The sequence below is a fragment of the Pristiophorus japonicus genome, chromosome 21, assembly GCF_044704955.1.
Source record: "Pristiophorus japonicus isolate sPriJap1 chromosome 21, sPriJap1.hap1, whole genome shotgun sequence".
In the NCBI taxonomy this organism is placed as follows: domain Eukaryota; kingdom Metazoa; phylum Chordata; class Chondrichthyes; family Pristiophoridae; genus Pristiophorus; species Pristiophorus japonicus.
In genome coordinates this window covers 2,487,135-2,510,982 of record NC_091997.1, presented here as the reverse complement: position 1 = coordinate 2,510,982, position 23,848 = coordinate 2,487,135, and the positions used below count along the sequence as shown (strand labels likewise).

The 23,848-nt window shown below is 43.7% G+C and overlaps 1 protein-coding gene across 1 annotated transcript in view; it reads right to left on the bottom strand.

Moving 5' to 3' along the window:
* The window catches only part of top2a (DNA topoisomerase II alpha), a 64,513-nt gene that overhangs the window by 39,795 nt on the left and 870 nt on the right, over positions 1-23,848 (bottom strand). The window contains exons 2-15 of the mRNA XM_070864254.1: positions 20,042-20,188; positions 19,120-19,210; positions 18,967-19,030; positions 14,045-14,190; positions 12,742-12,839; positions 12,109-12,321; positions 11,328-11,501; positions 10,108-10,209; positions 8,934-9,071; positions 7,947-8,085; positions 6,788-6,945; positions 4,049-4,174; positions 520-630; positions 238-343 (exon numbers count right to left, since the gene is read on the bottom strand). Of these exons, the coding sequence (XP_070720355.1) occupies positions 238-343; positions 520-630; positions 4,049-4,174; positions 6,788-6,945; positions 7,947-8,085; positions 8,934-9,071; positions 10,108-10,209; positions 11,328-11,501; positions 12,109-12,321; positions 12,742-12,839; positions 14,045-14,190; positions 18,967-19,030; positions 19,120-19,210; positions 20,042-20,188 (1,813 nt within the window). The remainder of the gene's footprint in view (positions 1-237; positions 344-519; positions 631-4,048; positions 4,175-6,787; positions 6,946-7,946; positions 8,086-8,933; positions 9,072-10,107; positions 10,210-11,327; positions 11,502-12,108; positions 12,322-12,741; positions 12,840-14,044; positions 14,191-18,966; positions 19,031-19,119; positions 19,211-20,041; positions 20,189-23,848) is intronic.

Genomic DNA, 23,848 nt, shown 5'->3' with positions numbered 1-23,848 from the left:
CATCTGTCAATCAAAAATGTTATAGGGCACAGGAAAAGGGAAAACATTAACTGCCAATTTGATTTTAATTTAGTTGGAAACTAGTCCTACAAGAATGAAGAACAGATTCTATTCTGATCCATTTCTAAGTAAAAATGAAATGATGCTAAAAGTGGATTTTCAACTATCACTTCATCATAAAACAAATTAGGTTCTTACTTGGTTGAGAGCACCACCACACAGGGTTTTATAACAAACCTTTGTAGTACTTTGTTTTCCAAGTCTTGCTGTTGTCTGTGGTCTGTTTCCATTCATCAAATTCAGGGATACTGTAAAATGCGATTTCCTGCTTCTTTTTTGACACCTGGAAAAAACACAATCTTAATTTATAGTCTGTCTCTGCTACATTAGTTCAAGGGGAACACAAGTCATTTTCACAAAATTGCCACATTGTTCACCTTTTACATTATGGACTTTACTGGAGCTTTGTTCCATAACTAATATTTCATTTAATGCTGTTCAAAGAAATTATGGTCAAACCTTGACAATTGGAGTAATGAACTCCTCAAGAAAGCTATGCCTAAGCAGTGAAGGCCAGTTGTGATGAATGAAATTGATCAACAAGCCCTTGATGTGTGAACCATCTTGATCCTGCAAAAGAACAATTCAGTAAAATTAGGATCCATATTAGGGTGTGTGGAAATTTCTCCACAAACCTGCATAATGAAAGCATTAGGACAGACAAATTTTATAAACAAGATCTCAAATCCGTCCTCTTGGCCGAGTATAGTATATTACATGTGAGAATGAAAGTCAAGAAAACCTTATATAATGTCTCACTTCCAAGTTGATGTCCGTTGAATCTTTACAAGTCTTGGAATATTTTCTAATGTTTCACTTTTTGTAAATAAGCTGACCATAACTGGATAACATATCTCCATATAATCAATGTATCTCAGCTTGGACATTTATAAGGGTAAATTCAATGAGGCATCACGCTCCCAATCGGGTGCAGAGGTTGCACTGCTGATTTACAGTACTCCCAAATTTTAGAAGAGGAGAAACTTCTTCACTGAGAGTTGTTAACCTGTGGAATTCTGTACCGCAGAGAGTTGTTGATGCCAGTTCATTGGATATATTCAAGAGGGAGTTAGATATGCCCCTTACAGCTAAAGGGATCAAGGGGTATGGAGAGAAAGCAGGAAAAGGGTAGTGAGGTGAATGATCAACCATGATCTTATTGAATGGTGGTGCAAGCTTGAAGGGCCGAATGGCCTACTCCTACACCTATTTTCTATGTTCATCACCAGAAAGTCAGGAGCGCAATTAATAGGGTACACCAAGCTCTGCACCGAGAGGGTAGCCTCACTAAAATTGTTGGATCATCCATAGATGTAATACACCATAATATATTTTTATTTGTTCCTGGGGTGTGGGCGTTGCTAGCACGACCAGCATTTATTGCCAATTCCGAATTGCCCTCGAGATGGTGGTGAGCCACCTTCTTGAACGGCTACAGTCTGTGTGGTGAAGGTACTCCCACAGTGCTGTTACAGGGGGAGTTCTAGGAATTTGACCCAGTGACAGCAATATACTTTCAAGTCAGGATGGTGTGCAACATGGAGGAGAACTTGGAGGTGATGGTACTCTCATGCACCTGCTGCCCGTGTCCTTCTAGGCTGTAGAGGTCATGGGTTTGGGAGGTGCTGTCTGAGAAGCCTTAGCGAGTTGCTGTAGTGCATCTTGTAGATGGTACACACTGCAGCCAGGAGGGAGGGAGAGAATGTTTAAGGTAGTGGATAGGATGCCAATCAAGCAGGCTGCTTTGTTCTAGATGGTGTCGAATTTCTTGAGTGTTGTTGGAGCTGCACTTATCCAGGCAAGTGGAGAGTATTCCATCACACTCCTGACTTGTACCTTGTAGATGGTGGAAAGGCTTTGGGGAATCTGGAGGTGAGATATTCGCTGCAGAATACCCAGCCTCTGACCTGCTCTTGTTGCCACAGTATTTATGTAGCTGGTCCAGTTAAGTTTCTGGTCAATGGTGACCCCCAAAATGTCGATGGCGGGGGATTCGGCTATGGTAAGGCCGTTGAATGTGAAGGGGCGGTGCTTAGACTCTCGCTTGTTGGAGATAGCCATTGCCTGGCACTTGTGTGGCACACCAATTACTTGCCACTTATCAGCCCAAGCCTGAATGTCATCCAGGTCTTGCTGCATGATGGTATGGACTACTTCATTATCTGAGGAGTTGCGAATAACACTGAACACTGCAGTCATCAGCAAACATTCCCACTTCTGACCTTATGATGGAGGGAAAGCCACTGATGCAGCAGCTGAAGATGGTTGGGCCTAGGACACTGCCTTGAAACATAGAAAATAGGTGCAGGAGTAGGCCATTCGGCCCTTCTAGCCTGCACCGCCATTCAATGAGTTCATGGCTGAACATGCAACTTCAGTACCCCATTCCTGCTTTCTCACCATACCCCTTGATTCCCCTAGTAGTAAGGACTTCATCTAACTCCTTTTTGAATATATTTAGTGAATTGGCCTCAACAACTTTCTGTGGTAGAGAATTCCACAGGTTCACCACTCTCTGGGTGAAGAAATTCCTCCTCATCTCGGTCCTAAATGGCTTCCCCCTTATCCTTAGACTGTGACCCCTGGTTCTGGACTTCCCCAACATTGGGAACATTCTTCCTGCATCTAACCTGTCTAACCCCGTCAGAATTTTAAACGTTTCTATGAGGTCCCCTCTCATTCTTCTGAACTCCAGTGAATACAAGCCCAGTTGATCCAGTCTTTCTTGATAGGTCAGTCCCGCCATCCCGGGAATCAGTCTGGTGAACCTTCACTGCACTCCCTCAATAGCAAGAATGTCCTTCCTCAGGTTAGGAGACCAAAACTGTACACAATACTCCAGGTGTGGCCTCACCAAGGCCCTGTACAATTGTAGCAACACCTCCCTGCCCTTGTACTCAAATCCCCTCGCTATGAAGGCCAACATGCCATTTGCTTTCTTAACCGCCTGCTGTACCTGCATGCCAACCTTCAATGACTGATGTACCATGACACCCAGGTCTCTTTGCACCTGCCCTTTTCCTAATCTGTCACCATTCAGATAATAGTCTGTCTCTCTGTTTTTACCACCAAAGTGGATAACCTCACATTTATCCACATTATACTTCATCTGCCATGCATTTGCCCACTCACCTAACCTATCCAAGTCGCTCTGCAGCCTCATAGAATCCTCCTTGCAGCTCACACTGCCACCCAACTTAGTGTCATCCGCAAATTTGGAGATACTACATTTAATCCCCTCGTCTAAATCATTAATGTACAGTGTAAACAGCTGGGGCCCCAGCACAGAACCTTGCGGTACCCCACTAGTCACTGCCTGCCATTCTGAAAAGTCCCCATTTACTCCTACTCTTTGCTTCCCGTCTGACAACCAGTTCTCAATCCATGTCAGCACACTACCCCCAATCCCATGTGCTTTAACTTTTGCTTGAGGGACCCCTGCAGCGATATCCTGGGGTTGGGATGATTGACCTCCAACAACCACCTTCCTTTGTGCTTGGTATGACTCCAGCCAGTGGAGAGTTTCCCCCCTGATTCCGATTGACTTCAGTTTTACTAGGGCTCCTTGGTGCCACTCAATCAAATGTCACTATGATGTCAAGGGCAATCACTCTCACCTCACTTGCTTTCACTATCAAAATTGGTCAAGGTATTATTATAGCAAGTAATATTTCCTGCCATTCATTTAGTACTATACATAGTGATTTATTGAATTATAAGTTTAGCTTTAGCATGTTCAATCCTTACAGCAAAACCAATTTCTACCTTGTTTACCTACTGGCATTAACGTGCAACAAAGTGCAATTTCAACAGATTACAACCTTGTGTGTGTAGGGGTGGGTGCAGGGGGCAGGGAAGAGGTTTATTTGTAGTGTTGCTGCAAAGTAACATATAATAAACTGTCATTTGAATATTCACGGCCTGAACTTTTGCGCACAGCTAAAAAAGATGAGTAATTATTTCAACGCTACAACTTAATTCGGCCAACCTGATCTGTCATAATCATCAGTTTTCCATAACGGAGTGTCTTTAGAGACTCCTGATCATCGTAGCTCTTCTTGTACTGCAGACCAATGATTTTTATCATGTTGTTGATCTCTGCATTTTCCATAATCTGAAAAACAAAAATCCCACATGTATGTAATCCAAATATTTCTGACTGTCTACCAAAGTAGCAACTCATTTAATTATCCATTGGAACTTACAATAAATGTATTAGATGATAGCATGCTTCATTTGCTGAAACACCAACTCAGATTGGACAGCACCCATTCCTAATCTGACCGATAGTGGTTGATTAGGAGCAGAACTGTTGGTGGCCTGACAGCAAGGAACACACTCCCACATAGCAGAGAACACAGCACTGAATACCATCTTTTTAGAAAAAGACTACGGAAGTTAGTGTATAAGAGCGCAATATTGCTTTATATGTATAGTAAGGACAGCCCAAAGAGTAATCAGCAACCATAAGATTTACCTTGGGGAATCACCGAATAATATATTGGTTGAAAAGCACCTTGGGACAACTTGAAAATGTGGCAATGCACTATATAAACGCCAGTTGATTATTCTTTCCATGTAACACAGGTATTGCAAGATTATGAAAATAAATTTTCTCCAGGTGGTTAAATTACAAATGTTCAGAGAATAATTCTCTACATCTGCACTGGTAGATTTATACATAGGTTTCTAATGATTGAAAAATTTGCTGACTAAACGAGTTGACTGTGGCATTTAATAAAAATGAACCAAAGGTGCAATGCAAGGAGTGGTTCACTTGTCATTTAATCATCCATCAAAAACAAAAACATACATTTATATAGTGCATTTAATAGTGAAATGTCCTAAGATGAGGGAATTTGGTGATATATGAATGCAATACAGTTCTATAATAAGTTGCACATCCATATCTGACTGACCACATCAAGCTCTATCAGGCCTCAATCTCCTTTGCTGAATCCGCCCACTAATCCAGGATCACTCTGGAAAGCAAAACGAATACCAGGCTTCTTTTCTCCACTACTTAAACCCCTCTTTCCCACCCCCGCCAACAAGTACAAGGAGTTCATGAACCTAGTCACCAAGGTATAGACCATTTCATCAGCAGCTTCCTCCCTTCCCACGAAGTGAAACCTCCTCCAAGGCCCCGTTCCTTAGCCCCAAACCTGCATCTTATCCAGTTTCTCTATCCAAGCTCATACAGTCCATAAAATCCACCCTCTTGCTCCCTTAACTCCCACTAAACCGCTCACCCAACTTCCTTTATGGACTCCATTCTGACATTTTAAACGATTCCTTTTCCTGACACTGTCCTCCCCCCTTTCAAAATAGTCATCAACCCCTCTTCAAAAAACTTGCACTTGATTCTCCCCCTCGCAAAGTACCACCCGATCTCAAACCACCATTTTTTTCTCCAAAGTGCTTGAATGTGCCATTACCTCCCAAATCAGTGGTTATTTCTCCTGCAACTCCATTTAAATCTATACAATTAGGTTTGTACCCGCCCCCCCCCCCCCTCCACCACAGCACTGGAACGAGTGTAACCAGTTATTCTGTGACTACCATAGTTCACTGTTCCTCCTCTCGCTCTCCGCAGCCTCTGACACAGTCGAATACATTAACCTCTTCCTACACCTCTCCTCCAATGCCCAGCTCAGTTGGACTGCTCTCACTCACTTCCACTCTTACCTATCTGAGCCTTGCCTGGACATTGCTAGCAATGTCTTCTCTTTCTGTCCTCACACAATTACCTCTGGAGTTCCATCTTTGGCCCGTTCCTCTTTAACTCAGTGCCCTTTAATGATGTCATCTACAAACATAGGGTCAGCTTCCATGTGTACACTGATGACACCCAGCTCTATTCCTCCACTGCGCATGCACGGTCAGACATCTTGTCCAAAATCCAATCTTTGATAAGCCACAATTTCCTCCACTAAACATCGGAACACCAAAGCAATTTTCTTCAGCTTTCACCACAAACTGCATCCATGTCACTGATTCCATCCCCCTCCCTGGGCACCGCCTCAGACTGGACCAGATTGTTCACAACCTCAGCGCCCGAGTCGGCCGCTGGTTGGGCTTACAAATCCATATCCTCTCCATCACAAAAGCCCCCTACTTCCACTTCTAACATCGTCTCTGTCTCCATTCCGATATCAACTCATATGCTTCTGAAAACCCTATCCCACCTTTATCACCTCCAAACTTGCTTATTCCAAGGCTCCTCTTCTGACCTCCCGCCGTCCACCATCCATAGGCACTGAAAACTCTTGCTGGCCATATTCCATCCCCTTTTCCCAGATTCCGTGTTTACATTGACCTACATTGCTTCCTGGTCCCCCAATTCCTCAAATTTAAAATTCTTGTTTAAATTCTTGCGTGGCCTCACCCCTTCTTAGGTGAGGAGTAACCACTTCTGGTGCTGCAACCTCCCTGATTTCTCCAACTCTAGCCTCTTCTGCACCACTACTGGCAGACGTGCCTTCGGCCGCCTCAGCCTCACTTGCTGGGATTCCCTCCCTAAAGCCCATATGCCTTCCCCCACTCCTTTCAGACCTTCTTTAAAATACAACTCTGGTCAACCATCGTTATCTCCTCTGGCTCAGTGTCCATTTTATTGATTATGCCTTTGTGATGTGCTTTGAGACAGTTTCAACGTTAAATATGCTATATAAATGCAAGTGTTGTTGCATCACTAATGGACATTTTACACTTTACACCGACCTACCTGTTTGTGAGAGGCTTCTCGTACGTTGAGAACTTTACCTCTAAGAGGAAACACGCCATATCTATCTCGTCCAACTACTCCCAGACCTGACACAGCCAAAGTCTTGGCCGAATCTCCCTCAGTCAGGATGAGAGTACAACCCTGAGAATGTTTAGTTCCTGGGGAAAAAAAGTTTCATCTTTATGGTCACATAATAATTCATATTTCAAAATGAATTTATATGTATTCTGTGGCTATGGATCTAAGGAAGCAAAATATCTAACTGTACAAACACAAGCACATCTACTTGTTCCTTATACTCTCCAAATGATCACGGTCCTGAGAACAGTAAATTTAATAACTTGAGGTTCAGTTGAAGTTCTGTCCAGAAACTTTGAGATTCACCAAGCACCAAAACCTGTATTAACAGCCACCAAAAGGACCATTCCCATTGGATAAATTTTACAGTTACCACTCCAAGTGCTTGACAGCAGGGCAAATCAGACCACCCAGTGCAGTAGTCAGCATGCCTGACTCAACCCCATTTCCTGAAAGAAATCCTGTCACAAATCAGGCATGCTGGATTTATCCTGCTGTCACCTGAAACTACTGGAAACAGCAACTGAAAATGTACTCCATGATCACTTCAAGCTTCAACTGCCACATGGGCAACTAGCTGAATCTAACAATGAGTCTTAAAATAGGCATCCATGACTATCTTGCTGAAAAGCTTCTTGTAATTGTGAACACCCATCCTGCTTAATTGTGATCTGCATAACTCAATGTTAAGAGTTTTTAATCAATGTTTTCTCAATGATTTCAGATGGCCTATGGGATGTTTAAAGATCAAATGGATAACCTTCCTCCCAAAGAAAATAAATGAATCAATTGAATAGTGAACACAAGAACAGAATTCATAATTATGGTTATATTACAGGTCTTAGTAAAAAGACATGCACTTAATCATCCTTATAGAACCTAAATTCATAAAGTCACTGATGATTGACAAATTTTAAGTTACTCTATCTGCCAGTTACAGCTGACAAATGAGTTTTTCTTCGCATTAAAATGCTCATCACTTTAATGCTGATCCTTAACTTAACTGCTAACAATACTATGGGTCGTCCCCAAACATTCCTTAGCGCCAAATGCCAGAAAATAAAATGCAATCTCATCATACCAGCATCGTTGGCATCGTCCAGTTTGGGAATTCCCTTGATCTTGGTTTGTTTCAATCCTGAGCATTTCTTATTAAGCATATTCTGAGCCTTAAACCGAACCCAGTTCATGATACTTTCAATGACACCACAGGTTATTGCCTGCAATGGAAACAGAAGAATATTGTGTGAAGCACAATCTCACCGCTGTTTTTATAATTCTGGTCCAAGCAATTAAGGCAGAATAATTTTTTAAACCCATAAACATAGAAATATTCAAAATTACCACTTAACTAATGATATAGCATGAGTAGGCATCATGAAACAGGCGTCTAAAGTTGTAACGGTCAAGGAAGACAGTTTTGGCTGACTCCCTTCTCTTGGAAAGTCTTTGGTACTCTGTTTATCACTTCCCCAACAATGGCATAGCAGAAAAAAGGAACTAGTCATACAGAAAATTATTAGTGTGATTTAGTCTTCTACTAGTCAGTGCCAGCATGTTGAAACTCCGCTGTGCATCCCACAATCAAATAATACTTAAAATGTTTTGCATAAGCAAAGACACCTGCCTTCTGAAGAGTAGGAAAGCATCGATAACTGAAATCAGATATAAATGTGAAAACTACACCAACGACCCTGCCAGGACATAGATAGCTAGTGGTCAGGAAGCAAGGAACAGGGCAAAAGAACCAAATTAGTGGCATGGTAAAAGAATGCAAGATGACCACAGACATTTTAGCAGAGATAAGATTTGTAAAAGATGGGAGGAACAGAGATGTAGAAGTGTAGATGCATAACTCTTTAAGGTGGGGGCTGCATTCTGATAGACAAAGCCTAACAATGTAAACGTGATTCTGAGCTTTATATATAGTGGCATTCAATGCAAAAGCAAAGAAGGAATGTTAAATTGGTTAGGCCACAGCCGGAGGATAGTGTACAGCTTTGGGCACACTTTGAAAATCTAGTTAAGTGTACAACTCAAAGCAGAAAAAGTCAAAATCCAAACATACCGCTTTGATGAACTTCTCTGACAACACACAACTTGAGCCAAAGCTCTTTGCTTGAAGGGTCATGTTCTCTTTAGTCTGGGAGTCAAATGTTGGGTTTTCAATCAAACTGTTCACAAAGACCCACAGGTGATTCTTGACCTGTCACAAATCCAAATTCACAGCGTTTAAAAATTAATACACAAACAGGCAACACAGAACAACCAAACAGCAAAACAAAATATCATAGTCAACTCTCAAAAGAATGAGATTTAAACATTCATACAATGATCAGCAACTCCCATGTTTTTTTTAAAAATAAGGTAGAAGACAAAAATTAAATTGGGACAGATTGAGAACATAACTAAGTCCCATTATTGCTTTTTATAAGGTAGCATTATCTATTTCAGAAAGTACAGATGCAGAAGGGGGGGCGAGTTTGCCCCTTTTTATAGCCTGGTTAGCACCACCTGGGAGGGGGCTTAGTCCAGGGGAAGGGGGCGCTACAGCCTCCTGGGAAATTGCCCGAGATGTTGCAAAACCGTGTCCCGGGCAACCGGTGAGGAGTCATCGCTGTGCGTGGTGGCCCCTTAACAGACCAACGAGCCGGATGTCAACGCCAGCCTCGAGGGTCGTGAAGCATCCGCTCTCGGGGATTCAAGGGGATGCCATTTTTTTTTTGCTGGCCGACTCTCTGTTCGGCTCGACGATGGTGGCAGAGTGTGCCGTCATCATGCAGCCCGGCACTCCGTCTTGGGTGCCGGGCTGCTGGCCTGGTCACACACTGGTGGTCCAGTGGCAGCCACCAGAGGCCATGCAGAGTGCGCAGCGACCCTCCCTTTAATCGAAAGGGAGTTGAAGCGCGTCAGTGCTATGCGGAGCATCCGGGCAGCACCTGACTTACCACCCCAGGACCCGCCCCAAAAAGAAGTGGAGCGCCAGAGATTGTGCCCTGCTTCCTTTGAGTGGCGGTACACCTAATTAAGTGTTGGGGTTGGGACAGGGGATCCCTCCAGTGGTCATTATTTGAAGTGGATACCCACACAGAAAGTGTCTAAACCACTGGAGGCTACATCCCCCCTCACTTAAAATCCACCTTCTATCTCATATCTGCATACCAGTCAGCTATGTCAAAAAGATACATTTCATTTTCAGACATCAGATACACTGCCAGACTGCACTTTTATGCACGCCTTACCTGAAATGGCTTCACTGTCACCCCTCCTTTATTTTTCTTCTTAACGACCTCAATTAACTTGTTAATTAATTGGTCAGTGACATAGTCAACATGTCTACCACCCTGGAAAAAGAAATTTTAACACAAGTCATTAAAATGCTTCAAGTAAAACAGATGACTATCAGCCCTCCAACTCTGGCCTTCTGTGCACCCCTGGCAGTGGTGCCTTGAACCGTGCAGGCCCAAGCTCTGAAATTTATTTCCCAATACACTTTGCCTCGCCACCTCCTTTGCAACCCTCTTTAAGCCCTACCTCTGACCAAGTTTTTAGTCACCATGCCTAATATCTTCCTTGGCTCAGTGTCGATTTATGTCTAATTAAGTCTTTGTGAAGTGCCTTAGGATGTTTTTTCTACATTAGAGACACTATATAAATGCAAGTTGTTATTTTTAAAAAGTACAATGAGCCAGTCTTTCCGTTTATCCCAAGTACTATTTTGAAAGGGCAATCAACTTTTTAATTTGCAAAATTACATTTTTGTTCATTTTGTTTTCTACTCATCAAGGTTAAGATGGCAGCACTAGATGACAGAATGCTCAATTTTTTGCTACCTAATTTAATAACCAAGCACACCGTTATCATGTGTGGAGTGCAGTTCGGACAGAGTCAAGTTTCCTTTATTTGCTCAACAATTTACAGCTCCAGATAACCCTCTACAGCGTTCAAACAAATTTTCCACAACAGCCATCCCTATAGATTGCCAATACAGTGTCAATTAAAAAAAAAATCATAATAATGGGAATTTGTGCTGTCTACTTCGACTTACTATGAACTGAATTGATATTGTTCAAATTAATTCGGGTCTGGATTCAAATTCACCAAAGATAAAAAATATGCTAATCCAATGTTCCATGCAATCCCAAACCTAACTTTGTGGTCCCTGAACAATTTTCTCTTATCCCAAAAAGCAGAGACTCCATGCTGAGATAATGCTTCACAGGTAATTGCCCTGCAGTACACATCACACAAATTGCCATTATAGCTGTACATTTTCCCCTCCGAGATCAGCCAACTCCAAGTAGAAGATTAAACCAGCTCTGTGGTATGTTTGGCTCAGCTACTCCCTGAACAAACTCGGCAAGTCTTCAGGAAAACCATTTAAAAAAAAAACGGCCACATTATCCAAGCCAAATACATTTGGCCAGACACGTGTAACTAGTATAATGAAGCATTAGCTTACCTTCGTGGTAGCAATGCTATTTGCAAAGCTTATCTGCTGGAAGCCTTTCTCACTCATAGTCAGACAAATTTCCCACCGGTTATTTACAACTTCATGGACTATTTTAAGTGGGCTGCCTGTTTCATCCACTTTGTCTTTTATGTAAAGATCCACATAGCTACGGAATCCAGAAACCTATAAGCAGAAAGACATGGTAAAGTACCACAGTTGCGGACATTATCTAATTTACTGATCAACTCTGTTAAAGTGCATTTAATTTAATGTTCACAGGAATTGTTACACAAAGCCTTCTTTACTTTCCCACTGTAACCTGAGAACAGGAGATGGGAGGGGAATTAACAGAATTCCTAATCTAAACAGTGGGCCGGCTTGGGAAAAAAAAACATGGGCCAAGAAGCACGCTGTCCGCCTGTCTTCTTGTCTGAGAAATGGTAGGTACAAATTTTTTATGGATATGAAGTGCAAAATAACTCTTGTGACCAGCAGTTCTGAATGTACAACTGGATGTTTCTTTTGTACCTTGAAAATAAACTGCAGCAACATTGATACAGTATCAGGATATAAATGCATGTTGTTGGGTCAGTCATTACTTAATATCTAACATTAAAATTAGAGTAAATCGTTGTATTAATTTTAAAATATTTGTGAAAATGAACCAAGCTCCTTAAAAAACTTTCAATTTGCCACTTCTTTTGTGATATAACGCTGTGGCATAAAGATATAGAGTTGTGCACAAATACACCTCTCCCAAATGACCCCAACTGTATTATTTAAAACGTACAGGTAATTTCTTGCCATTTAGGAAAACTCTGACTCCTTTGCAGGTGCCAGCAATATCATATGCTCTTCGTGACATAATCGCCACAATGTCTTTATCAAGGATCTGCATTTTGAACTTGGGGAGATCAGGTTGAAAGGTGATACAAGTGTAGTCATCGCCGTCGAAGGACTTGATTTTAGGATCTTGTGCATCTCCCATATTGTTCGTCCAGGTCTGCAGAGGAAAGCAAGATAAAATTAAAGAAAACTAACGCTTAATTAAATTTACGTCATCCTAGAATTTGTCTAAAAATATTTTAAATAGGAATTAAATTAACTTAAGCATATATACTGCCTGCATAACACACCTCACGCTATGTGTTTTCTGAAGACTATTGCAAGCAAGAAACAGAACACGATTCAAAATATACTTGCTATTTAAAAAAAACCTGAAAAGTGATGCAGCATTCAGTATGATTTTTCTAGGAATTCTTCAAGGCCGCAACATCTACATTCTGCTAAAAGTGCCGGACTATCGGTCAACACTACCCAAGGGCTGTCTCGCACTGCAAACTTTGCAAATTAACGTTCTTTTGAACCAAAGCTGGACCAAAAAGGTTTATTTCCACCTGGAGTTGTCAGGAGTTGAATGTACCTGTCTGAAAGTTTTCTTGTACTCCTTGCAAGCAGTTTCTACTGTAAACTTTGTACTGAAGATGTTGCAGAGTTTTGCACCATAACCATTTCGTCCACCTGAAAGAAACAAACGAGGTTCAGTCTCTCATCCAGTAATAGTTTAAAAAGCAAAAGCTGAAGGCATCAGATTTGCAACTTATACACTGACATTTTTTTTATCGTATCCGGAGCACCACACACAGCCTGAAATCCAGGTATCATGGAGAAGTAAATCATTATGAGCAGATACAGCATTATCTATCTACATTACTAATCTTAAAATCTGCACTTAATTGCTATCTACAAAACCTTGCTTCCAATTATCATATTGTCATACTTTATCACACATTTATAATGAAATTGCTTATGTTGACTTGTCATGCTGTAATTACACCCTCCTGCAAGTTTTGCCTTTCCCAGCTCAAACTGTACTGCAAAGAAACTCCTATACTCCAACCAACTCTACTTTTCAAACTCCCACGGATTTTGCCATTTAACTATTTAACATAAAAGCAAAATATTATAGGACAGAATATATGAACTTAAATTAAGGGATTGTGTGAGCATCCTGGGGCAGTTCTACTCCCACTTCACTTGGTCTCGACTCTCCATGTAAAATGCCACAGGAAATCAGTTAGTCATAAACAAAAACGTTCTCAATTATAGAAAGATGCCACCTTACTTCCACCTCTCCCCCATCCCCACTACATACGAGGGCTATAAAGGAGATTTCAATTCTGGGCAAGAGGAGTTGCTTCAGATCAGTTATTTCCAAACCCAGGCTACCTGGCCCTTGAAATCCAGGCAATGTAATCCTATTTGCACTTAAAAAAAAAAATTTTTTTTTTTAATTCATTTGTCTTTATTAAATGTTGTGAGTCCGGGAATAACTGTTCTTGATAGTTGCCTCGCTAGTTCATAAATCAGAACATCAAAATACTGTATTATCCAGACCCTGAGATACAAGCAAATTAATGGGAACATGAATTTAAACTCTACTTGTAACCCCCAAGCCTCCATGGCATGTACCAATGTGGCCTATGGCTGGTCACTTTTTAATTTTAATGTAGAATGTACTTCATTGGCGGTAAAGCACTGAGACATCTGGTGGTCGTGAAAGGCGCTATATAAATGCAAGTCTTCCTTTCATTTCAATTTTTTCTTGAGCTTCAAAGTCACATACAAATACTCTGCCTTATCGCAGAGACTAATATCAGCAAACTATTTATAGCTCATACTTCAAATAGCTGAACTCCAAATAATAATGAATAACACAAACGCACCAGTGACTTTCTTCTGATCATCATTATAATTGCTGGAGGTCAGTAATTGGCCAAAAATGAGATTTGGAACAAAAACCTTTTCCACTTTATGCTCCACAATAGGAATTCCCTTTCCATTGTTCCACACGGTAATGGTGTTGTTCTCACTGTGAATAAAAAACATAACTATTTCACTTGCTTTATTTATATATTCTTACCGTACCTCACCATTTTCAACAGGTTCTCTGTATGGTGATCAAGAGTGGAATCCTTACTGAAATTGGTTAACAGTGCAAAAAATAAAACTTGGGTCATTCTTGGTTTGCATGGTTTAACTACTTACTGAGCATATGAGAATCTCTCATCGTAGCTAAAGAAAATTTACTAATGTTTGAGAAAAGAGTCACCCAGAACATATTAATTGCATTCTATTTCAGTAACTTTAGTTCACAAGACAGATCATTTTGTCTATCATTACATCATCAGACACGGTTCTGCCACGTCTCAGCAATATACATACTGCTTTGTGCTGACTGTTCCAGCCTCACTTCTGATGGTGCTAATGGCAGTAGTGGAGCTACGCTAATGGTAATAGTGGAGCTACACTAAGCTCTGGATTGATGGTATTAATAGCTGCAAAGATTGATCCTCCGAGTTTTCAGATGGCTGGCAGTCAATGTAATAAAACTAAGTAAACAATATGAAGGAAATTTCAGGCTAAAAGATGTGTAAATACTGTACACTCCTACTTTTATTATTGAATGGTTTGGGTCAAACAATCCCTGGGTTTTCAGACTCATCCCACAATTGTGATAGGATGTCCCGTTGGGCTACAAATCTCAGAAAAATGCCAACAGATCAGGAGTTCATCAAGCAATTCTCAATGACCGGAGAGGTGGCCATTTGCACCTTTATAAACATCTTTACTGCACAAAAATGATATCACCTGGGTCTCGGTACATCATCATCATAGGTAGTCCCTCGGAATCAAGGAAGACTTGCTTTCACTCTAAAAATGTGTCCTTGGGTGGATGAACAGTCCAATACAAGAACCACAGTCCCTGTCACAGGTGGAACAGATAGTTGTTGAGGGAAGGGAGGGTGGGACAGGTTTCCCACATGCTCTTTCCGCTGCCTGCGCTTGATTAATGCATGCTCTTGTCGATGAGACTAGAGGTGCTCAGTGCCCTCCCGGATGCACTTCCTCCACTTAGGGCCGTCTTTGGCCAGGGACTCCCAGGTGTCAGTGGAGATGTTGCACTTTATCAGGGAGGCTTTGAGCGTGTCCTTGTAAAGTTTCCTCTGCCCACCTTTGGCTCGTTTGCCGTGAAGGAGTTCCGAATAGAGCGCTTGCTTTGGGAGTCTAGTGTCTGGCATGCAAACAATGTGGCCTGCCCAGTGGAGCTGATCAAATGTGGTCAGTGCTTCAATGCTGTGAATGTTGGCCTGGTCGAGGACGCTAACATTGGTGCGTCTGTCCTCCCAGGGGATTTTCACAATCTTGAGACATCGTTGGTGGTATCTCTCCAGCGACTTGAGGTGTCGACTGTACATGGTCCATGTCTCTGAGCCACACAGGAGGGCGGGTATTACTACAGCCCTGTAGACCATGAGCTTGATGGCAGATTTGAGGGACTGGTCTTCGAACATTCTTTTCCTCAGGCGGCACTAGAGGTGGTGTTGATCTTGTCGTCAATGTCTGCTCTTGTTGATAAAAGGCTCCCGAGGTATGGGAAATGGTCCACGTTGTTGGAGGACCTTTGTCTTACGGATGATTAGCGTAAGGCCCATGCTTTCGTACGCCTCAGTGAATACGTTGACTATGATTTGAAGTTCAGCCTCCATGTGCGCAGACGCACGCGTCGTTCGCATACTGTAGCTCGATGACAGAGGTTGGGGTGGTCTTGGACCTGGCCTGGAGACGACGAAGGTTGAACAGGTTCCCACTGGTTCTGTAGTTTAGCACAGCAGTGAGGAAGATTGAGAAGAGGATTGGGGCGACGACGCAGCCCTGCTTGACCCTGGTCCGGATGTGGATTGGGTCTGTAATGGGTCCGTTGGTTAGGATCACAGCCTGCATGTCTTCATGGAGCAGGCAGAGGATGGCGAAGAACTTTTGGGGACATCCGAAACAGAGGAGGACACTCCATAGACCTTCGCGGTTGACAGTGTCAAAGGCCTTTGTAAGGTCGATGAAGGGCATATACAAGGGCTGGTGCTGTTCCCTGCATTTTTCTTGCAGCTGTCGCACTGTAAAAATCATGTCCGTTGTGCCCCGTAGGGGACGAAATCCGCACCGTGACTCCTGGAGGAGCTCCTCAGCCACTGGGAGAAGACGGTTGAGGAGGACTCTAGCAACGACTTTCCCAGTGGCTGATAACAGGAAGATTCCTCTGTAGTTGCCGCAGTCGGACTTGTCCCCTTTTTAAAAGATGGTCACGATCACTGCATCTCTGAGATCTCCCGGCATGCTCTCCTCCCTCCAGTTGAGAGAGATGAGGTCATGCATTCACGCCAACAGTGCCTCTCTGCCATACTTCAGTGCCTCAGCGGTGATTCCATTTGCTCCCGTAGCCTTGTTGTTCTTAAGCTGTCTTATGGCTTTTTCTACCTCGTGCAGTGCTGGGGTTTTACTGAGGTGCTGGCGCTTAGCATGCTGCGGGATGGAGTCGAGGACACTCGAGTCAAAGGCAGAGTCTCAATTGAGGAGATCTTCAAAGTGCTCCTTCCAGCAGGCCCTGACTGCCTTGGTGTCCTTGATGAGTGTTCCCCGTTCTTGGCCAGCAGTGGGGTGAGGCCTTGGGTGTTTGGGCCGTAGGTGGCCTTGACTGCGGTGAAGAATCCTCGCATATCGTGGCTGTCGACCAACTGCTGCATCTCCTGTGCTTTCTCCATCCACCATCTGTTCTTTAAGTCCCGAGTTTTTTGTTGGACCTTGGCCGTAAGCCATCTGTAATGCTGCCTTGCTGCTCCTGAGTTGGGTTGTTGTTCAAGGCTCAGAAATGCCCTGCGCTTGTGATCTATTAGCTCTTGGATCTCCTGGTCACTCTCATCAAACCAGTCCTGGTGTTTCCTGGTTGAGTAACCCAGCATCTCTTCACAGGCACTGGCTATGGAGGCCTGGAGGGCAGACCAAGCACTGTGGGCATTCTGTGTCTCGGGGTCAGCAAGGCACGCCAGGTTAGCTGTGACGCGCTGACTGTAAAGGGCTCTCTTAGTTGGGTCTTTGAGTGCCCCGGCATTGGCTTTTTTGCGGCACTGCTTCTGCTGCCCTTGCCGCTTTGGGGCTTTGTTGATGTCAATGATGGATCGGATTAGGCGGTGGTCCGTCCAGCAGTCGTCAGCTCCTGTCATGGCGCAGGTGATGAGCACATCCTTGCGTTCCCTGGCTCGGACGATGACATAGTCGAGCAGGTGCCAGTGTTTGGAGCGAGGGCGTTGCCACGATGCCTTGTACTTGTCCCTCTGGCAGAACAAGGTGTTGGCGATGACAAGGTGTTGTTCTAGAAATTTTGTCGGGAGTAGTGTACTGCTGAAGTTGGTTTTCCCTACCCCCTCTCTGCCGATCACACCTCCCCAGAGGGCTGTGTCCTTGCCGACCCTGGCATTGAAGTCACCGAGGAGGATCAGTTTGCTGTCCCCAGAGACGCAGGACAGGGATTTGGAGGTTGGAGCAAAAACCCTCTTTGGTCTCATCTGTTACATCGAGTGTTGGGGCGTACGCACTGATGACTGTGGCGCATTGATTCCGGGATAGGGTGAGTCGGAGAATCACGAGACATTCGTTAACCCCGCAGGGGGAATCTTTGAGGCGGTCGACCAGCTCGTTTTTGATGGCAAAACAGACTCCGCGAAGGCGGCGTTCTTCCTCTGGTTTCCCTTTCCAGAAGGAAGTGTAACCTCCATTTTGTTTCTTGAGCTGGCCTTCCCCTGCCCGCCATGTCTTGCTTAGAGCGCCGGTGTAGTCATCAAAGCATCCAAGTTCCCGGGCAACTACGGCGGTGCAGTGTTCTGGCCTGTCGCTATTGGAGTTGTCCATGAGGGTCCTTACATACCAGGTCCCGAACTTCATGTTAAAGAACTGGTAGATGTCCGTGCATGAGTTATTTTAACGTGGGGTGGCCGTTGCACACCGGCTACCACATGGGCTTAGCTGAGCAAGGTCTTGGTCCAGTGGCAAGGTTGCTCAAGACTACCAAATCCCCGATGACGCCCGGCAAGCCTCCGACCAGGCGATCGGGCCCCCTCCAACAGCGACGGCTGGGCCTCTCCTCCTTGGCAAGGTTGCTCAAGACTACCAAATCCCCGATGACGCCCGGCAAGCCTCCGACCAGGCGATCGGGCCCCCTCCAACAGCGACGGCTGGGCCTCTCCTCCTCGGCGGCAATCGGGCCTCTTCCTCTTCAGCGACAGCAGTTGGCTCTCCTCCTCCTCCAATGCCGGCTGGGCCTCACCTCCTCAATGGTGATCGGGCCTCCTCCCCTTCAGCGACAACTGGGCCTCTCGTTCCCCACTCGTGACCTGGCCTCTTCTCCAGCACGTGGTGAGCACCATGGCTGTGACCACCCTGACCTTCCACACTGAACTCCAGTGGACCGCTGACACTCTCAATGCCCGCCCCCAACCAAACCTCGGACCACCTACCATCAAGGGCGCTACTCAGTGCCACGGTCGCGACCAACATCTCGCCGAAGGCAACTAGGCTCACACAGCAGTCTCAGTACAATGCAACTTATGGATACGATTGGATACAGCATATAATTTTTCACGTCATGTGACATGGTTTACTTACACAAACAGGATCATCTTAAATGTCAGCTTGTACATGTAATTAGTTTTAAACTCTGAATAAGATGTTACTAATATTCAGCTTTAAAAAGGTTTTCCCCTCAAATGTTCAGACACCCACAAAGCATTTCTAAATAGATCTCAAAAATACTTACGAGTCAATACTGATTTTGATGCACGACATGTTTTTATCCCTCTGCTTGTTATCGGCCGCATTCACTATTAAAAAAAAGTGACTTAATTTAGCAATTGAATTTATCCTTGCATTTCAAAATACAGGAAGACTATTCAGTATTTTTTCCACATACCTAGAATTTCATCAAATATCTTGTACAAACCAGGAACAAAAGTCACTTCTCTGCAATTTAGGCCAGCTTCTTCATCATATACCCACATTTGCTATAAAAAAAGATAGATCTCATTTTTGTACAATTGGAAATCACACGTAGTATTTTTTTTATACAGCCGTAGAACTATCAAAGGTATTCAGTAAACTCCAGGCAAATTAAAACTCCCCAATGTCTCATTCTAAATATCAGTAAGAGCACCCCCAACAGTAGATATTAGAGAGTGGGTAGAACGGAAAAAGAAATCAGGCAGGTTCCTGCACCTGAGTGCAATGCTGCAAAAACCATGCACAGATGTCACACAAGGACAAGTGGGCTCAGCGGTGATATTCCCTTCATTGGTCACTCATTGGCTTGACCACAGGGCACCTGGACAAGATACCAGAACCCATGGAAACAAATTCCAGAGCCTTTAAACAAGGAGAAAAATTGGGGCAATAAACAGCACTTCCTTTGAATGTTTTTATAATTTAAACAGCTAGTTAACAATTTAACCCCAAAAGAAAACCAAATATTCTCTTCGTTCATCACAATGCAGTAGGCAGTGAACAGCTCAATTTCCCCACTAAACAAAGTTTTCACAAGGTTATGCTATTACATGAAATATATTTTTAATGTTGATATGATTTGGGAAATTAAAAAAAACACAACAGGGACAAATGACAAATTTGAAATAAGACACTCAAAACAGTTCCAGACCATATTACATAGAAATTATCTTTCATAGAAATGGGTGGTCACCATCTTATGTGGTACATTATTCCGCCCACTGACAATTTTGTGGGGGAAAAAGCGGCGTTCAAGATGAGATTTCAGCCCCCACGTTCGTAATAAATTTAGATTTGTGTGTTATATTCACCATACAAAAAGGATCAATATTCACCTGTACAACTGGTTCCACAGAACCGATGTAACTATCAGGACGGAGCAAAATATGCTCCAACTGGGTCTTTTTCTGGTAGATTCTTTCAACAGACAGTCTTCGATCATCACCCTTCTTCACCTTACTTACTTGATTGGGAAACAATGGCTGTTAGAAGAGGAAAATAAAATTAGGAATGTTGATATTACACCCTGCAGCAAAACATACAACAAAATATGTACCAATGGTATATGGAACACACACCAGGCATTGTAAGGGAAAGTTATAAGCCAATTATCAAAATGCTATTTTATGTGCCACGTATCTAAAATACTTCAATGTTATTGACTGATTTACTTAGGGCAATTAGTAGCAAACTTTGGGATGGGAGAGAAATTATAGTTAAACCAAAATGTTTTAATGCCATGCAAATAGTTTTTCATCTCAAAATGCAGCCACAAAGTGACAGGATCTATAACCGCCACTATATTTTTTAGTGCTATACAGCTCCAATGCTCTCTCCAAATACAAATCAAACTGAAGAATAGATCTATATTTATTATCCTATTGGCAGTTTTGCTACAGTTCAAGAGGGCATAGTACAAAAGTCCACAGACCCACCAGTATACTTCACTGAAATCCAAGCAATGCTGAGCTCCTCCATACAGTTTTGTCCGCTCCTTCAAATACTTTTTGGGTACTTTCTCCTCTAAGCTTATCTTACTCATGAGACTCGCTCACTCCCTTCCCTACTCAATATTCTTTGCTGGCCTCCATTCTAGCGTGATATTCGGGTGCCAATTCCTTCTCTATCAAGCACCCAATCCTCCTTTCAAAAAGCGCACACCGCCCCATCGCACACGGCCTTTTGTGCGCCCTCCCAATCCCGGATGGCACGCCATCAATCAGCTACAGTGGCCCACAGATAAATACCCAGATTTTTTCTGGTGAATTGACACCCCCCCCCCCCCAATGAGAACCCCGCCAAAATGTTCCATTGTTTTGTTATGAAGAATCAGGTCCAGAGATGCATGAGCATCGCATCCTGATTTCAGTACATTATGAACTGTACATTTCATGTTGACATTACAGCTGAGATACATGCATATTTCCAGACATTGTTATTGGGCAAGAAGAAACAAATGTCATGTAGTGTGGATTTTTTAAAGGGAATAAAATGTACAGTTAAACACCATAGGGAGGGAGTTGGAGAAGATTGAAGGGGCAGTGTGTGCTTTTTGAAAGAAGGATTGGGTGCTTGATAGAGAAGGAATTGGCACCCAAATATCTAGCTAGAATGGAGGCCAGCAAAGAATATTGAGTAGGGAAGGGAGTGAGCGAGTCTCATGAGTAAGATAAGCTTAGAGGAGAAAGTACGCAAAAAAGCTGTAAAGAGATGAGGGGTAGGAAGAGATTCTGCAGGCGAATTTCTTTGCTGACTTAACTGCATTGACTCTTAGTCCAGCAACACGTCTATTTCAAATCCCTCCATGGCCTCACCCTCCCTATATCTGTAACCTCCTCCAGCCCTACAACTTCGAGATCTCTGCGGTCCTCCAATTCTGATCTCTCCTATATGCCCAATTTTCATCGCTCCACCATTCTTGACGGTGCCTTTAGCTGTCTAGGTCCTAATTAGGGGCCAATTTTTGGCACAGTTGTAGAGGTACGTTCGATTTAGTGGCTGACTGCGCCAAAAAAATAGTTGCAAGTTTCGCCAGAATAAACATGCATTTTGGAGCAACGCAGATTGTCCTTAAGGTCTGTGGGTGGAGCTTAAGGTCTGCGCCGAAAAACTGAGGTTGCCAGGGTAACAAGGGACACACTGAAGGGGCTGACGCTGCAAAGTGAAACATACACGCAGCAAGACATGAGCAATTGTAGTGCCCCCGATCCTATCCCAGGCGATAAGCATCCCCCTCCTATCCCGGGCCGTAAGGCCCCTGCTACCGTTCCCACCCCGGGCCGAATGCCCCCACCCCCACTATCCTGGGCCATGGAACTTGACCTTCTGAAGTCACCGTAAGGTTTTTCAGAATAGTGCACTGCGCCATTTTTGAAAAAATCCTAATTGGCCAAACTCACTTAAATGGCACTGCCGACATCTCCAGTGATATCAAAAAATCGATCATAAGTAGTTTACGATGGCACATAATGGTGGCGAAAATAGGGCCCAAAGTTCTGGAATTCCCTCCCTAAACCTCTTATATGCTCTGTAAAACCTACCTCTTTAATCAATCTTTTGATCACTTGCCCCTAATTTCGCATGTGGCTTGGTGTCAGATTTTGTTGGATAACGTACCTGTGAAGTGTCTTGGGACACTTTACTATGTTAAAGGCTCTATGTTCCCAATGTTGGGGAAGTCCAGAACCAGAGGTCACAGTCTAAGGATAAGGGGTAAGCCATTTAGGACCGAGATGAGGAGAAACTACTTGACCCAGAGAGTGGTGAACCTGTGGAATTCTCTACCACAGAAAGCTGTTGAGGCCAATTCACTAAATATATTCAAAAAGGAGTTAGATGTAGTCCTTACTACTAGGGGGATCAAGGGGTATGGCGAGAAAGCAGGAATGGGGTACTGAAGTTGCATGTTTAGCCATGAACTCATTGAATGGCGGTGCAGGCTCGAAGGGCCGAATGGCCTACTCCTGCACCTATTTTCTATGTAATCTATATAAATTCATGCTGTTGTGAGTGTCAGAGGCAATTGCGTGGATGGTCCATGAACCCCTTCCATTTGGCATTTGAAGTAGAAAGAGAGAATTTGAGGACCAGAGGATGAAATGTATTATTCGGGATACAAATAACCAGATCCTTCTCATTTGAATCTTAAAATCAGAGCACAGAAAGAGACCATTTGGTTCATTGTGCCTGTGCTGGTTCTTTTTAACAGCTATCCAAACCAATCCCACTCCTTCACTCTTTCTCCATAAATATTTCCGTTCCCTTTTGAATGTTACTATTGAATCTGCTTCCACCGCCCCTTCAGGGAGTGCATTCCAGATCATAATCACTCGCTGCGTAAAAGAATTCCTCACCTGCCCGATTATTTCACAAATTATCTTAACTGTGTGTGTCCTCTTGTGACCGACCCTCCTGCCAGTGGAAAGTTTCTCCCTATCTACTCTATCGAAACATAGAAAATAGGTGCAGGAGTAGGCCATTCGGCCCTTCTAGCCTGCACCGCCATTCAATGAGTTCATGGCTGAACATTCAACTTCAGTACCCCATTCCTGCTTTCTCGCCATACCCCTTGATCCCCCTAGTAGTAAGGACCTCATCTAACTCCTTTTTGAATATATTTAGTGAATTGGCCTCAACAACTCTCTGCGGCAGGGAATTCCACAGGTTCACCACTCTCTGGGTGAAGAAGTTCCTCCGCATCTCGGTCCTAAATGGCTTCCCCCTTATCCTTAGACTGTGACCTCTGGTTCTGGACTTCCCCAACATTGGGAAACCCTCAATCATTTTGAACACCCATTAAATCTCCCCTCAACCTTCGCTGCTCTAAGGAGAACAATCCCAGTCTCTCCAGATCACTGAAGCCCCCCCCCCCTTCTCCCCACCCCCACAAATCATTCTGGTAAAATCTTCCTCTGCAGTGTCAGCCGTGGCTCAGTGGGGGAGCGCACTCGCGTTCCGAGTCAGACGGTTGTGGGTTCAAATCCCACTCCAGAGACTGGAGCACAAAAATCCAGGCTGTGACGCGCAGTGCTGAAGGAGTGCTGCGCAGTCGGGGGTGCCGTCTTTCGATGTTAAACCGAGGCGCCGCCTGCTCTCTCTCGGGCGGGCGTAAAAGATCCCACGGCCACTATTTCGAAGAAGAG